The sequence below is a fragment of the Macrotis lagotis genome, chromosome 2 (genome assembly GCF_037893015.1).
Source record: "Macrotis lagotis isolate mMagLag1 chromosome 2, bilby.v1.9.chrom.fasta, whole genome shotgun sequence".
Classification (NCBI taxonomy): Eukaryota; Metazoa; Chordata; class Mammalia; order Peramelemorphia; family Peramelidae; genus Macrotis; species Macrotis lagotis.
Genome location: NC_133659.1, coordinates 259462508 through 259480523, shown reverse-complemented (window position 1 = coordinate 259480523; position 18016 = coordinate 259462508). Strand labels below are relative to the sequence as shown.

Sequence of the window (18016 nt, the reverse complement as noted above, 5' to 3'; positions counted from 1 at the left end):
AACTCATAAAATTTGCAAATGGATGAATGTTGAAACTTAAGTTTGTGTGTAGTTGAAAAGAAATTTTTTTTTAGCTTTTTGCAAGGCAAATGGGGTTAAGTGGCTTGCCCAAGGCCACACAGCTAGGTAATTATTAAGTGTCTGAGGCCAGATTTGAACTCAGGTATTCCTGACTCCAGGGCCAGTGCTCTATCCACTGCATCACCTAGATGCTCTGAAAGGATATTTTTAAAAATAAAGTACAAAAAACAAGAAAAAGAAAATTAGTAGAAATTTTGGAATTTTTCTATAGTGACTTTCTCTCTTTGGAATGATAGATTTGTCTAAGAAATGTTTTAGTCACTTTAGATTCTTAACATTGGTTGTCCAAGAGACATGTGTCTTTAATAGGTTTTAACAAAATGTTCCAAGGATTCTCCAGTAGTTTTGAACATTCCTTAAGGACAGAGAATGTTTTGGAGGATTTCAGTTTTAGGGTTTTGCATCTCTTATTTTGCACCTAACAGGTATTAATAAATCCTTATCAAATTAAATTTGATTTATAGAAAAAGTTTAATTAAAATTTAATTTTTTAATGTCTTAAAAGAAGAGTTCTTCATCTGGAGTACATTAACTTTTTTAATATTTTTAGGTAACAGATTTCAATATAATTATCTTTCTTCATAATCCTGTGATTTATATTTATGCATTTAAAACCATGATTCTGAGGAGTTCATAGGCTTAACCAATATGCCAAAAGAGTCCATGACACAAAAAAGGTAGAGGAGTTTTATGCAAAAACTTCAATTTTGAGACCTGGTAGATCAATTCCCAAAAGATTGGGCATCTCTAAATTAAGCTGTTTTCCTGTCTTCTCCTTAGTTTTTTTTTTTTACTTTATTTTTTATGAACACAAACATTTTGAAATATATATAACATGCATATATTATGTACAATACATAATAGATATGTAATCTGTTAGGTACAGCATATTTTTTTTAGTTTTTTTTCAAGACAATGGGGTTAAGTGACTTGCCCAAGGCCACACGGCTAGGTAAGTATTAAGTGTCTGAGGTCAGATTTGAACCCAGGTACTCCTGACTCCAAGGCCAGTGCTCTATCCATTGTGCAACCTAGCCACCCCGGGACAGCATATTTTTAAAGGGTATATTAAATTAAACACAATAGTGTTTAAAATTACTCTGCTTCTGGATTTCTCTCAGCTCTCCTCTGTGTCTCTTATCTATCTATCTATCTATCTATCTATCTATCTATCTATGGCAATGGGGTTAAGAGTGACTTGCCCAAGGCCACACAGCTAGACAATCATTAAGTGTCTGAGGCCACATTTGAACTCAGGTCCTCCTGACTCCAGGAATGGTGCTCTATCCACTGAGTCCCCTAGCTGCCCCCCCATGTCGCTTTTATTACTTAATTGACATTCTTTTTTTAAAAATAATTATTCCTACCTACCCACTCTTTCCCACAGTTCTTTTACCACCTGAAATAAAATCTTTCCTAGAAGCAATAAATATTGACCTAGATTATTTTTAGGGATGAGTGATAAGAAGAGGAAGGAAGCTAGGTCATAAGAGAGGAGAGAAGGGCCAGTGTACTGGAAAGAAGTAATGAGCGCACTAAATAAAGAACACTTGGAGAAATTTACAGATGAAGGTAGATAACAGGAGCTGAAAAATCAATCAATGTATTATTAGTCTGCTTTGAGAAGTCCCATTCTACTGCAATTTTGGAGGACTGTGGGCTTCTTGAGGGCAGGAATTGTCTTACATCTTTCAGCATAACACCTGTTACACAGTAAAGTTTAGTAAATGTTTATTGACTGACAAAGGAAACAACATTTCCTAGAATGGTGTGAAGAAAGGCACAAAGAACCATCATCCCACCAGAAAGTTCAAAGCACCCAGAGCCAGTACCAGGGCCAGGACCTGTTTGAAGAAGTTTCCTTCTTATATGCCCCAAATCATCCCTTATCCACTGGTTGATTATTGTCCTTTGTTCTTAAAGAGGACCAGAATGACATTTTTGTGTTGGGGGGGTGAGGTACAGTGAGTCCAACTATGGCTGATTGGACTAATATGAGCTCGGAAGGCTCCACACCACAAGTCAGGTACAGATAATTCATTTATTCATTTGGACTGAAAATGATTCTAAATTTACACATCTCACATTTCTTTTGAGCTTCTACAATTCTGCTTTGCTCATATAGTACAGTGCCATGCTGCATAATCCTGTTTTAGTGTTTCCCAAGTCTCAAAAGCAATTCCAAAGTTCTTCAGAGAGACTTTGAGAGTATCCTTGTATCACTTCTGACTTGCCTTATACAAGTTCTCTGCAAAATAGTCTTTTAATATGTTTAGTATCCCAACAATATGGTCAACTCATCAGCTTTCTGAAGTAGAAATCTGAATGCTTGGCAGTTTGTTTTAAGAAAGAATCTTAATGTTCTGTACATTATCTTTGCCAGGTGATCTTCAGAATCATCCTAAGACAATTCAACAAAAGCAATTCAGTTTCCTGGAATGGTATCAGTAGACTGTCCAGGTTTCCTAGGCATACAACCACAAGGTCAACACAGTAGTTCTGTAAACCTTCCATTTGGTAGACAGTTTAATCCCTTTTTTCCATATTTTCCTTCAGAGCCTTCCAACCACTGGGCTAGTGCTAGTAATGCATATGTCGACCTCATCATCCATGTGTACATCCCTGAAAAGTATTTTGCCAAGGTAAGTAAAACTATCCACAACATTCAAAATTTCTCCATTTGCCAAAATTGATAATGGATGATGGTAGCGGACTTCTTGGTATCAATCATTAAGCCAAAATTAGCACAAGCAGCAGAAAATCAATCCCTGTTGCATCTCAGCCTCAGAGGCTACACTGGGTGTTCAATCAGCTATTACACACAACAAAAGATCATGCACCAACACTACCTTCACTGAAGTCTTAGCTTGGAAGTGTCTTCAGGTTAAGTAATTGACAATTAGTGCAGTAGCTGACCTTGCTTCCATTTTCTTCCTCATTGAAGGCATCTGACAATATTGATGAAAACATAACGCTAAAAAGCATGGGAACAAGCATGCAGTCTTGCTTCACTCCATTGGTGCAAGAATGGTGGAGTGTGCAAGAACATTGTCCACTACCAAGAATGCAGGCCATCATGAAACTTATGTACAATACTGATAAACTTCAGGCAACCACATTTTGCCATAATTTTCCAAGATTTCAGAACTGATATCAAGGCTTGGTACGATAGATGAACATCATGTGTAGACCTTGCTCCTGGCATTTCTCCTGGAATTGTTGGGTAGCAAATATCATATCAACCATTCCTCAGATTTTTCCATAGCCACACTGGCACTCAGATAGATGGACAGCTTTCAGGTGATCAGCCTATTAAGAACTGTGGCAAGAATCTCAGTGATTAAGGAGACACCTCTCTGTGATTGTCACGGGACAACCTATTTTCCTTTCCTTTGTAGAAATAGACAATGGAGATATATTTCTGGGGGATAACCTCCTATTGTTAGATAGATTTCAGTCAGCTTTTGTATGAGCAGTGAACTCCCTGCCTTTTAAATCTCAGCTGGAATAGAATCAACAACAGGCACTTTGTCATACAAGAGGAGCCTAATGTTATTCCAGGACAGCTAAGTGGCACAGTGGGTAGATCACAGACCCTGGAGTCAAGAGGATCTGAGTTCAAATCCAACCTTGGCCATTTGACACATTCTAGCTATGTGACTCTGGGCATCACTTATCCCTAATCGCTTCATATACAGGACCATCTCCAGTCATCCTGATTTATATCTGACCACTGGATTCAGATGACTCTAGAGCAGGTGACTTTGCACAACACCCCTCACTGAAATCCAATTCACATGTATGTCATGGCATTACCTCCCTGATGTCATCATGGTCTTCGAGAATGAGGGACAAATAACAACATTCAAAATCTCTTCTTTAATTGGAAGTTTAGCTAAATAGGACTGACTTCAACCTGAAGTATACAGTCGGTGACCTCAACATTGATTAATAATGGTCTTTTGAGAATTCAATGGAAGTATTCCATTCATCTCTCCAGAATTGTGTCCTTATTACCAATCACTGTGGCTCTGTCAGCACTGAGTATTTAATATGTTACATAGATCTTTGACTCATAAATATCCTCCAGGGCAACATAAGCATGCTTTGGATTATTACCTACTAGCATAAAACTGGAATTCTCTCAGTTTCATTTGTTCTTTACTTTTGATGGAATTAAACACTTCTTAGACATGAATAAACTATCCTGCTGGTAGGACCTATATGAAGAGGATTCCTTCCTTCATCAGAGGTGCCTAAGTTACATGAGGGATATCTCTCATTTTCTCCGATTAGTCAAAAATGATCCTTCATTCACTCACTAAATCAACCCACAAACATTAATTAATCACTTACTTTATGTGAGGTACTATGCTAAATAGGTGCCCTCATGTCAAACAGATTACATTTTACTAGAGATTTACATGATTGAAGATAAATATACAAAATAAATATAAAATGCTGGGGGGGGGGCAGAGGAACATGACTGGAGGAATGAGGAAAGGTCTCCAGAAAAAATGCACTTGAGCATTGAAGGGAATAAAGAAGTAGAGGTGAGAAAGAAGCAAGTAGGTATGGGAGAAAACTTGTGCAAAATCATGGAGTGAAACATGGAATGCTGTGTATAGGAAACGGTAAGCTGTCCGATTTAACTGGTGTCTTTTTTTTTTTTTGCAAAGCAATAGGATTAACAGACTTGCCCAAGGTCACATAACTAAGTATTAAGTATCTGAGGTCTGATTTGAACTCAGATCCTCTTGCCTCCAGGGCCAGTGCTCTATCCACTTTACTACCTAGCTGCCCCCTGAAGTGTCTTAGGTAGAAGAGTTAAACAAGTGACCCAAGACCCCATGCAACACTCCCACTTTTGGCTTGAACTAGATTAAAATTTAATTGGAAAATATTTAACAAAATAAATAAAATACCATAAAATGTGGAAAGCAATATATTTTTTTTAATTTTTAGGTCTTTTTTAAATTTCTTTTTGCAAGACAATGGGGTTAAGTGGCTTGCCCAAGGCCACACAGCTAGGTAATTAAGTGTCTGAGACTGGATTTGAACAGGTCCTCCTGACTCCAGGGCCGGTGCTCTATCCACTGCACCACCTAACCACCCCTAAAGCAATATATTTTTAAATGAAATTGATACAGGGATCTTTATATATATAGATTAGTGTCACCCATTTGTATTTGAGTTTAATACCATTGTCAAATAGTATGAGTATATGAGAAGTGATTTTGATCAAGCAGGAAAGATAGGCTGGTGAAGAATTATAAGGATTTTTAAACTAAACTAAAGAGCTAGTACTTTGCCTTGAAGCTTTGAAAATCCACTGACATTCTTTGAACAAGGAATAAAATGGTCAGAATTATTTTTGCAATATCAATTTAGCAACTATGTCAAGGAGGCTTTGTAAAAGAAAGAGACTGGATAGAGAGAGACATCAATCTGGAGGCTCTAATAGTTCAGGAGAGAAGGAAGAATGTCCTGGATTATGGTACTTTTGGCGAAAGTTGATAAGAGAAGACTGATTCAAGAAATATTGAGAATATAGGATGTTTAAGGAAGAATCTATAGGAAAGTAGAGGAAATACATGGTAGGGCAGGTCAGGAGCTGAGATAATTTCCCAGAGAAAGCATAAGGTATGTGAGGCTCTAACTTTAGGATTAGGTTTGGATGAGGGTATGACCTTGGTAAAAAGAAAGGAAAAGGACTACAGCAAAATAATCTTCTTGATGCAAATCTGACCCTATCACTCCCATAACCTGTGCCCTTGCATTGTCCTAGTTATTTTAACTATCATTTATCACCTGGGCCTCGAGGGGATGATAATAGAAAGACAAAAACAGATACAGAAACTGGTAGAGGGATTTCTCATTAGCCTCTTTAGAGAACAATGGGGTTACATGGCTTGCCCAAGGCCACACAGCTAGGTAACTATTAAGTGTCTGAGACCGGATTTGAACCCAGGTCCTCCTGACTCCAGGGCTGGTGCTCTATCCACTGCGCCTTCATTCTTTTTTGTTTGTTTGTTTGGTTTTTTTTAGGTTTTTGCAAGGCAAATGGGGTTAAGTGGCTTGCCCAAGGCCACACAGCTAGGTAATTATTAAGTGTCTGAGACCGGATTTGAACCCAGGTACTCCTGACTCCAGGGCCTTTATCCACTACGCCACCTAGCCTCCCCGCTGCGCCTTCATTCTTGAAGAAGACCATGACATTGGGGAAGTGATGCCATAACATGCATGTGAATTGGATTTGAGTGGGGGGATCCTTTGCTAACTCACCAGCCTTACTTTCTCCTCCAGGGCCACCTGAGTTCAGTGACCAGATACGAATCAGGAACACTGGAGATAGCCCTGGATATGAGGCAATCAGGGTAAAGTGATTTGTTCAAGGCCACATAGTTATTAAGGGTCTGAGACTGAACTCAGGTCCTCCTGACTTTAGTGCCAGCACTGTGCATCTCTCCAACTAGACTCCACACTTCTCTGAATGTATCCTGAACTTTCTAGTCTCATTGTATTCACACAATCATCTATAATGCCTGGAAAACATTTCTTTCTCATTTCTGCCTATTAAAAATCCCTTCATTCAAGTTTCAACATAGGTTCTACCTCCAGTGAAAAGTCTTCTTTGATTGCCCCAAGTGAAAGTAATTTCTCCCTCCTTGAATTTCCTAGAAAATTTTGTCTGGATTTCTTTTCTTCTCCTATCATACTCTGGGCAGGTAGGTGACATAGTGGATAGAACACCCAACCTGTAGTCAACTTCTTGAGTTCAAATCTGACCCTGAACACTTACAAGCTATGTAGCTCTGAGCAACTCATTTAACCCTATTTGCTTCAGTTTCCTAATTTGTAAAATGAACTGGAAAAGGAAACTAGATCCACAGATCACACTCAGCTTTGTATTATATTTAATTGTACTCCACTAGAATATAATATTTCCTAAAGGCAGGGAGGGACCCTTAGGACTTCTATATTCCCAACTATTCCTAGAGCAATATGCTTCATACAATAGGGTTCTCTAAAGTTCAGGAGAAGCTGTTTCCACAAAGGGACTCAAATGAATCAAGATTTATCTCAGTGTGAGAAGGCTAACTCCAAAGGAATGGAAAGAATTGATAAGATATTTCCTCCTCTGACTCTACCCTTACTCCAGAATAAAACTCCAAGGAAATTTTGGGAACACAACTTAGGTATGACTTATGCCTAGGATCTCCTGAAAGTGTGGATAATAGTGTTCCTTCTAGTAAAGGTATACAATATATAAAATGTAGAACTACTATTTATTTCCTCTACCACAAAATATGCCTAAGACATATAAGACAAGCATTAACAAAATGTAGAAACAAAAGAGAGCATTAAGAAATAAACAAAACATCTTAAATATTCCACTATGTTAATTATTCTCCCCCATGTTAGCAACTCACTGACCAGATCTCCTGGTCAGCTAAAAATGCTTTTCCTTAGTCTTTCAGCTGTAGAATTCTCCTTTCATGAGGTTCATCACCAAAAAGCATGGTATAATGCTTTCATATTTTTCTGGGCAGTCAGCACCCAAGCTTAACAAATAGTGATGACACAAGGTCACTTTGAAAATTAGAAATATCCATTTTTCAGGATCCCTCAGGGAAAGAAATAGAAGGTAGATGAAAGACACCAGGGATATAAGGTGGTACCTTAAGCTACCCTTAGAATTGGGGAAGAAGCTCCTCCATGAAACCCACCTAAAATCTAGGGGGAAATGGTGAAAGATGCTTCCAAAGATTTGCATAAAAAAGATAATGACTTTCCACAGTTTTTATAATCCAACTTAGGTCCCTATTCTCTGCTCCTTGACCCATCATTTTTCAGGCTATCTTTCAGGTATGGACACCAATCAGGATTTGCTGAGTTTTGAGTTTTTCAGACTGGAGCCAAAAGGTATGTTTGACTCCATGAGAAGTTCCCCTTCCTGACAAAAGCTCCTTCCCTTTAATTTTATCAAGTGAAAAGGAGAGAATTTCAACATCCTGCTACAATAGGCATTTGATAAATATTTGTTGATTTAAATTGAAGGCAAACATCTTCTATTTTGAAATTTTGCCTTTTAGTCATGACTACATGGGACCCCATGTCAAATCAAGTATTTATTAAGTGACTTTTTTGTGCCAAACACTATTTCAAGTAATGGGAAAGAAGAAAAAGGCAAAACTGATACAATTATTACCCTAAACTATAAAACAGGATAAATTGGAGATAGTCAACAGAGGAAAGACACTAGCTTTAAGAGGAATCAGGAAAGGCTCTTGCAGAAGATTGTATTTTAGGTGAGTTTTGAAGGAAGCCAGGGAGTCAGGAGCCAGAGATGAGAAAGAAAAGAATTCCAAGCATGGGTGACAGGCAGAAAAAAATGTCTAGAGCCCCTGGATGGAGTGACTTGACTAAGGAAGAACAAAGGGGTCAATGTCACTGGATCACAGAGAATGGGGAAGGGAATAAGTCATAAGCAGATTAGATTTGTAGGAAGGGCCCAGGTTATAAAGACTTTAAATGTTCCATCAGAGGATTCTATATTTGATCCTGGAGGTGATTGGCAGCCACTGAAACTTATTGAAAGGGACTTGGCATGGCCAGATTGTCCTTTAGGAAGATTGTTTTGATAGCAGAGTGGACTAGAGTTGAGAGAAATTGAACAAGGGAGAATAACCATCAGGTTAATGCAATGGTATGATGAGATGAGTGCCTGCACTACAGTGGTGGAAGTATCTAAAGAGAGAAAGGGATAGAGGGGAGAAATATTGAGAAGGAAAAATCAACATCAATCATTTGATGGGGGTAAGGAGGGCTGAAGAATAAAGGATGATAACTATATGTAAAACCTTAGGTCCTTAGTATGAATGTGGTACCCTGAACAGTAATAAGGATGTTGGGAAAAGGGGTGGTACCCTGAACAGTAATAAGGATATTGGGAAGAGGGGAAGTTTTTTGGTTAATCTGTTTGCTTTTTTGGGGGTGGTGATAGAAAATGAATTCAATTTTGCTCATATTAAATTTGAGACATGTACAACATTCAGTTTGAGAGGTCTAGTTGAGATGTGAGACTGGCGGTCAGAAGAAAGGCTGTTGTTATTCAGTCATGTCCAGTCCTTTGAGACCATATAAGCTAATATGGTCCATGAGATTTTCTTGGCAAAGATATTAAAGAGGTTTGACATTTTCTTCTCCAATGAATTAAGGCAAACAGAGGTGACTTGCCTAGGATAAGACAACTAGTAAGTAGTTGAGGCTATATATAAACTCAGTTAGGACTGTATAAATAGGTGTGAGAATTATCTGCACAGATCCATGGGAATTCATGGGAATTGATGAGTACCAAATGAAACAATATAGAGGGAGAAGAGAAAAGGGTGCAAACTGAGCCTTGGGAGATTTGCCTTTAAGTTGAGCACCACTTGGATTAAGCAAAGGAGTCTGAGAAGGAATATTCAGATGGGTAGGAAGAGAACCAGAGAGGAGTCAAGAAAACCTAGGAAAAAAGGGGAGGCAAGTAACTAACAGTTTCAAAGACTGTAAAGGATAAAAAGGATAAGAATTGAGAAAAGATAGCTAAAATACACAACACAAGACACAGATGAATGAAATTGAAGAACCTAAATAGAAAAAAAAAGAATCCCAGTTTTCCTTTTGCTTACTGTGTTTCCATCTCCTAAGGAAATTGGGGCAGTGGATTGAAAAAGGCTAGAGAGGATGGAGATGTAGAGGAAAATTTCCCATTAAAAAGTAACTTGTCTTCCTCTTAGTATATGTGGTTAAATTCTGACTACATGGTCTGGAAAGATTCTTCTAAATCTAAGCCCTAAGAATGCTGTTCTTTGAAGAAACTCAACAAGCCCCTTTTCCCTACTCAGTTCTACCCCTAACTTTGAAATGTAGTACAGTCTCCCCTTTTCTTTAACTCCTGTAGGAACATACCATCCTTTTTTTAAAGGTGGGCTGCTAGAAAAGAATTCTCATTACAGCCACCAGAGGGTGGCACACACCAGGGTCCTGTGACCTTTGGGGACTCTTTCCCTCTTCCTCACCAGAACTTGGTATTTTCATGACCCCTGATTCTAAAGGCAGCACAACCTGATGTTCAGTCCTTCTGAGATGCAGGTTTGAATTTTATGTGCTCATGAGATCCAATGACTCAGAAAGTGCCCCAAGTGTTTGTTCAGTTCATGTTTCATACATGCTTTCTAAGCCTGAGGAGTGGGGACTCATTAACCAAGCAGTCTTCAGCATCTCTTCCATCCCATATATTTTGAGAGGGAGAGGGGGGAACTAATCATCTGGACTTGTATTGTTGTCTAGACTTCTGGGTTTGCAAAGGATGAAAGAGAGGATTTGAGAGAAGGCCTGCACATCCCCACATTTACACAAGCACAGACAAACACACACACACACACTCACACACACACACACACAGACACAAAATCAATCAATCAATCACTGTCCTAATTCCAGTTAGACCTCTCTAGGAGATAAGGGGAGGATGACTTTCAAGGAACCATCCTCCTCATCTTGCCCTTCATTATGCAAATGATTTGAGATAGGAATTCCAGGAGGAGGGTGGCTAGGGACAGGAGACTAGGAGGCAGGGAACAGAAGAAGCAGACATCCTAAGAGTAGAACATTCTCAGTCCTGGCTTTCCAGTTTGATACTCATTACATGTCTTTCTCAGGTTGGTTAGTCATTTCTAGGGTAGTTTGTGCCCCTAGTAGCGTTGTGCTGAAACTGGGATTGTCCTGAGTTGGGGAGGGTGAAGGATTATGGTAACAGAAACTTAGGGCATTTCAGAGCTGACACCTCAAACCTGGATCGTTCCTTTTATTAGATCACATAGAGAAAAAAAGAACTGTGACAGTATTAGAATTGACCAGGCTCTTCCTAGTGACTGGCTGGGCATAGAACAGGGGAAAAGTTGGAAGATTATATTATCATTTATAAATAGAAAAATAAAATTATCCACCAGCAACTAGAGCACTCAGAAGGGGGCCAGGTGGTTTGTAAGCTCCACGAGGGCAGGGACTGTATCAGATTCATCTTCGCATCTCCCTCCTCCTCTAGTAAAGTGCCCTGCATACGATACTTAATATTTGTTGAATTTACACAAGTTGAATGGAATTGGTAGAGGGCTGAGAAGAGAATGCTGGCTAAGGGAAATACTGTTTCTATCGATGCACACCAACCTCCTGATCCCTCTTGAAGATATTTTGCTAAGCTCCCCTCAACCCTAGCCCCTCCCCCAACCCTTCTTCCTTTGTCCTCATCCTTCTTTCTGTTCCTCCTTTTCAACATTTCAGATTCTGCCTGTATCCTCCGGTCTCCAAGCGCCCAGAACTCTGCCACAACTCTCAGCCCAGTAGCTCCTCTGCCAGTCGGTAGAGGAGGCGGGAGTACCAGTGCATACCGATGGACTGGGTGGTCCCTCCGGGTAGCAGAGCCCCTAGCGCGTGAAGCAGACGCAGGGGCGCGAAGGCCCGGTGAGCCCACTGGTGACTCTCCAGGACGGCGTAACAGGAGGCCAGGACGTCGTTCACCAGCAGAGTCCCGTGCGCGGTCAGAGGTGCGAAGACACCCACGGCCTCCTCCCGCGCCACGCGGGCCACGCGCGCAGGGCGAAGCGCGTCCCCTCCCGGGGCAAGTACCGAGTCCCCAGCGCGCAGTCGGCGAGCAAACACGGGCTCGAAGTCGGCGGGGGCGGGCGCCGGGCCGCGGGCCGCAAAGACCAGGTGCCAGGGGGTGAGGAGCAGTTTGCGCGGGGGCCTCTCGGTCTCCACAGCTACAAACGAGGCCCGGCGCTGCGAGTCTCGGTCTAGGAAAAGCAGGACCGGCGTGGGCACCACCCGGCCGGCAGCGTCCGCCGCTAGCACCCAGTCCCCGCGGTGCAACTCGCGCAGTCCCTTCCGTTCTCCGCTCCGCAGACGCACCGTGGCGTTTCCCGGGAAGCAGCCGCCGGCCCGCACCGCCAGAGAGTTGTCTGCGGTGGGAGCAAAGGGAGAAAGCTCAAACTGGGGCCACCCGGGCACCCTTTCCCCTTCCCACGGCCGCTGCCACCTCACAGGCCGCCTCAGCCTTCTTGCCCCAACCGGGGGATTTACAGTGACACCCACTTATTTCCTCGGCTCGTTTTCAGACAGAAGGGTCGTACAGCCTAATCCCCCCCGCCCCAGCATGGGGTGCTTTCAGGATCCTCCCTACTCAGCCCGTCTTACTCTTTTTTTTTTTTTTTTTGCAAGGCAATGGGGTTTCGTGGCTTGCCCAAGGTCACGCACTTAGGTAATTATTAAGTGTCTGAGGCCGGACTTGCTGAGCCTTACTCTTACCGGCTTTCACAGACACATGGACGTGATTGCGGGACTCGTAGTGGACCCAGTCGAAGCCGGCCTCTACCGCCAGCCGTGCCAATAGTCCATATTTATTGCGGTCGCGGTCCGACGTGGTTATATCCAAGGCCCGGCCTTCGTAGTGTAGCGAGTCCTGCGCGTGGTGACCGTCCTCGTCCCATCCTTCGGTGACCCGCAAGCGCACTCCCGGCCACATGTTCATCACAGCGATGGCCAACGAGTTCACTCGTTCCTTACAGCGCTGGGGGGATCGAGGGGATGGGGGGGATGGGGGGTCGAAGGGAAGAGAAAAGAGACGCAAGTTCCTCACCTCCCCGCCCCCAAACCCACTACCTTTGAACCATTCACCCTTTTTAAAGAACCCAGCCCGAAGCCGGGGAAGCCCCTTGCTGGAATGGAGTGCTGGGAGGAGAATGATCCTCAGCCCGGTCTTGTCCTTCTTTCCCCTCTAGAAGTACTGGAAATCCAGCTCGGTTTAGGATCTAGACGATGAACACCCCAGCCCCCCAAGGCAGCTTATTCTACGCTAAGAAAGACGGGGTGGGGCTCCACAGCAGAACCGTAAGGGGAGGCTGGGCTGACTCCCCCAAGAAGAGTCTTTATTTAAGTTATCTAGGCTTTAGCTCCGGCCCAGACCTCCCTCCGCCTGATTCATCTTTTGTTTCTTTGCCTCCCCTGGCACTGGGCACTGTTTCCTTCCTTCCTTCCTTCCTTCCTCCTCCTCCTCCTCCTCCTCCTCCCGCCACCGGGCTCACCACTACCTCACATCCCCCCCCCCCAGCATTAACCCCTTCGGGCATTACAAGCCTAGAGGAGAGGGAGTGGGCGTGAGGAACCTAGGGGGCGCCCAGAGGGGCTGAGACGACAGGAAAGGTTAGAGTGGCGGGGGCTGCGGAAAGCACAATGGCCATTCTCCGGGATGACTTAACCGGGTGAGAATCCTGGGCCGGGGCCGGGGCCGGGGCAGTGGCGGGAGAAGCGAACTCAGCAGCTCTAGCCACAAAGGCTCTTTTCAGCCGCCCCAGCGCGGAGAGAATAAAGGGCAGTGAGCCGCGCCCCCCTCTCCCAGAGGAGCGCCACAGCCTCCTCCCCCAGCTCGGCCCAGCCGCATCCAGGGATCTCCAAGCGCACAGAAACCCACCTCTCACTCCTGCAGGCTACTGCCCAGAATGAGACAGAGCTGCAGTACCTGGGAATGAGGGGTCTGCTGCCCAAGTCCGACTGCCCAAGCATGAGATGCCTCACTTGAGGGGAAAACTTGAGGGTGGGCGCAGAAGGGAGGCGAAGGCTCACAACTTGACTCTCTGGGGGAGTGAGCCTGCTGTTATCACTCGTTGTTACAGTCTAGGAGCAAGAGACCTTGGCCTGCCTCAAAGCGGGGAGAAGGCAGAGATTGGAAAGGGAACCCCTAGAGGAGGCGGAGAGGGAACAGCCTCCTCCTTTTCTCCCAGCCCCTCCCACTCACCTTTGGCTTCGGTTTTCCTCATCACTATGGGGGGGGGGGGGATATTCCTCCTGGGCCACTATTCCCAACCTCTACACCTCCAAGTTCCACACAGTGAGAGAAGTAAGATAAGTCGCTGTGCCTCTGTGGTCATTAGGCTATGAGGAGGCCCTGACCTGCGGGGGCAGGGTGGCTGGGAGCAGGGTCCAATTCAATGGGGCCATTTTGCTGCCAAGCAATGGGGAGGTGAGGGTCTCAAGAACTACATCATATAGAGTGAGGTGAGAGGGGTAAGTCTCCTTGGATTCCCATACAATATATGGTTCTATTTCAATTCTGCCGGCTACAAGTGTCATTGAGAAATATGATCTGGTAGAGCAGGTACAGGACTGAGGGAAGTCCCTGGTCAGAAGTGGAAGTCACAAAAGGAAGCCTCAATTCTCAGTGAAATGATTGCTGAGTACCTACTGAAGATGTAGATTTGGAGTCTTCTGGTTTTGAACTGGGGAAAGCAGATGGATTCTCTCTGAGCGTTTTCTCCAGAATAAAATTAGCTAGCACTTATAAAGGATTAAAGGTGTCATTTGAATAACCACTATTCTGAATAATTCCCATTTTACAGAAGAGTAAACTGAGGCAGACGGAAGTTGTGATTTAGCAGTGTCACACAGTTTGTCTGGAGAATGGAGAATAAAGGAATTTATCCAGAGGAAAAAAGATTGCTTCTCCCTTTCTTCTCCTCTAAATGTTGTATAATGGGAGAAAAAACCCTCTACTAAAGTCCTATTCCACTAGAGAGGACAGAGGTAATCTTGGGCAATAAAGTGCAAGCTTGGTAGGACCTACCAAACTGAGAAATTTAACTGCATGCTGAAACCACTTGAATACTTGTGCTCTCTAAATTGAAAATAATTATGACTAGAAATCTGTCCATTCCACATTGGTGAAAAACAAAGGAAATGAAAAATGGAGCTCCAAGGAGGTATAGGTTCTAGACCTAGCTTTACTTCTAAGGAACTGAGCAACCTCTACAAGTCGCTTTTCTCTGGACTTCAAGTCCCTTAATGTAGAAAATGGAGAGGATTGGGCTGAGTCCTGAGATCCCTTCTCATTTCTAAACATTACATTATTCTATCTAGACAATTGTGCCAACCCCCCTTTTTTGAAGCAGTTGATTGTAGAAAACTGTTTCATATTCCAGACATCTAGAATACACCTCCAACTAGCCAAAAGTGGGCTCCTCAATCCAACAGGATTATGAGATTCAAGTGCTCTTGACTCTCATTTTAACTTTCTGAACTGGTCACTTCTAGAGCCCAAATGAGGAGACAACCAGGTTCCGGAGTTATTAGACATAGTGAACCTTGACAAGCTGGGGTTTAGTTAGAAAATGAAGACATGGGAACACAGAGGAGTATTAGGACAATAATGGGGGTATTTCCCTGGAACACGTCAGTCCTTCTCAGTTTCTCCCTTTCACTCTCATTGCTCTCCCTCCCTCTCAGCAAGGACCCTGACCCCAACCTTAGAACTTCTCACCCTGATGTTCACAAAGTGGAAAAGATTTCTTGGGACAAAGACCCTTGACAGGAATTTTCTATTAATACATCCTCAGAAATAGTATAATAAGGCACATGAAAATGTTCCTGGAGAGAGGGATGAAATCTTCCAATGAGAGATGGGTATCCCGAAATGGGCCAGGGGTCCAAAATGCCCCTGTGGCTCAGGAATTCCTTTCTCCACCTCCTCAGACACAGTCCTGGAGAGGCTGGCACACGAGGGCCAGCCATTGAATCTCTGTCCCTTATTCCTCAGGAGACTCCCCAATCACCCCAGGGCATTGCTGGCCTCCGGCTCACCTCAGCCCTTCCTGCCTAGCTCGGTGACTGACCCCCGGTCCACGCCTCAGTCATTTCCCGTCTCGCCTGCCGCCATTCCACAACCCCTCCCCCCTTCCCAGTTTCTCCCTTTCACTCTCATTAGCCCCCCCCCCCCCATTGCCCTCCCTCCCTCACCAGCGTACTCTGAGTTCCTCCCAGCCTTTCTATTGAGAAGAGGGGCATGCCCTATAATAATTGCAGAGTCGGACTGGAGGTGAGGGAGTGGTGCCCTAGGCTGTGTGGGTACTCCATCCCAGACAGCCCCAGAGAAGGGTAAATGAGCAGCGGCTTTGTCCCGTCCAGGTAGGGGCAGACACCTGAGCCACAGGGCGAGGCCTGGGGACGGCTTCCTTACCTCGGTCATCAGGCGGTCAGCCCCAGTGTTCTCCTCGTCCTTGAAGATGATGTCAGGATTGTAGTTGGGCACCAGGTCTCGAAAGCGTTCCGACCCTCGGACCACTCTGCCCTCGGGGTGCCCGCTGGCCCCCAGGGTCCGCTCTGGCATGCTGGGTACGAACTGCTTGTAGAGCAGAGGTATGAGTTGCTTTCGCACATAGCGACGCCTGCCCACGGGTCCCCGGCCCGGTCCGCAGCTCCTGCTGGGCAGTGTGAGCAGAGCAAGGAGTGCCAGGCAGCACACGGGCACCAGGCTCACCCGCAGCGCCATGGCACCAGCCCCGAGGGGAAGGAATGTCTGTCCTCGCGGGGGCTTCTAGTCACTTGGACATTTCTTTTCCGATGAGCAGCAGGTGGAGGTCGATCCAGGGAGCTCGGGGCTCACACTGATGTCGGTGGCTGAACAAAACGGTCACGGGACTGAGGCTCTTCCTTCATGCCCCCGGAGTTTGTGACCCACCACCAAGACTAGAACATGATACTCTAGTAAAGGGGCGATGGGTACCAGCCTGGTACCCGGCTCCACTTGCTACCCAGGACAGGGTTGCCGAACTCCGCCTTAAGTGGCGATATGCCCCACCCACTCACTTCTGCCCCACCCCCCGGGTGGGCCCAACCCGCCCCCAAAGGCCCAAGGATCAAGCCCAACGCCCCTCTTCTCCTCCCACCCAGTTTCCAAGCAGCTGGCTTTCAGTCACTGGCTGGAGTAGGCACCCCGCGTGGGGCTCCGACCCGAGGGGGGAAAGCCTTGGGGACATTCGGCGAGGTAGAAATGGCTGCGACTTTGCCACCTTGCTGTTCCAACAGGGCTGTCTCTCCCTGGGGCTGGAGATATGCCCCTTACTACTATTACCCCTCATTGTGGGAATCCCCTCCCAAGCCCCCAAGGGTCAGTTTTAAATTGCAGGACCCTCGGGAGGGTTCGAATATCTGATACCAAGATACTAATCCCCCAAATTCTAAGTTTCCCGATCCTTCCAGATCTCTCTGCTGTCATTCCCTCAGACCCTAATTGTAGTTGATTGGCAGCTAGGTGGCGCAGTGGACAGTGATGGGCAGTCGAGAAGACCCGAGTTTGAATCCTGCCGTATTTGCTGAGTGACCTTAGGCAAGTTACTCAACCCCAGCCTATTTCTACATCTGCAAAATGTCAGTAATAATTGTACTTACCTCCCAGGACTACCTGAGGACCATACAAAATAACATGGAAGTGCTTTATGTTAATTCATATTAGATTGTACATTAGATTGTAGATCAATTCCCCACTTTTTCAGTTGTCTTGGGGTAGATACAACTTCACCCAAGACTAGAGGTGCTAAGGAAATTTGCCCAAGACCATCACCCTTTTATTCCTACTGTCAGACCAAGAGAGATGATCTCCCACACATGATTCCAAGACTGAGACCTCAGATTTCATTCTGGGAACAGAAAACTCCTTAAAGGACAGAAACAACACCTGCTGCTTTACTAAGCCTGGGAGAGGAGCCCTTTTTTTTAGCTAAACCCCTCCTCTCAATGAAAAGTTTTTGCCCCAGATCCAAATTGGGAAATGAACCAAGAGAGTAAAAAGTAGCAGTTAGGGGCAGGATCTTTTCTCAAGCTTAAAGACTGAAGACACACAGAAACAGGGAATTTAGGTCAGGGAATGGTAGACAGTCAAGTCTGGTTAAAAGGTATGGCAAGGGGAGTGGAGAAGGGCAGCAGGAAGGATAAAGTGGTTTAACAAAAAGAAAATAAATATCTCGCTTGGGGCAGGTGCCCAGGGAGGATTTCTGAGTCTACCTTCCCTGCCATTGCCAATCTGTCCATTCCAAAGCTCAGACAACCATAAGTTGGGATA

General features: G+C 44.6%; 1 protein-coding gene across 1 annotated transcript; it reads right to left on the bottom strand.

Annotated features, from left to right (window-relative positions):
- Window positions 1–673: 673 nt before the first annotated feature.
- On the bottom strand, window positions 674–16721 carry DHH (desert hedgehog signaling molecule). The gene is made up of 3 exons (XM_074226021.1): window positions 16136–16721; window positions 12436–12697; window positions 674–12089 (listed from the first exon to the last, which is right to left on the bottom strand). The coding sequence occupies exons 1-3, from the start codon at window positions 16445–16447 to the stop codon at window positions 11464–11466; spliced, it is 1200 nt and encodes a 399-aa protein (XP_074082122.1). The 5' UTR covers window positions 16448–16721; the 3' UTR covers window positions 674–11463.
- Between the last annotated feature and the right edge of the window lie 1295 nt (window positions 16722–18016).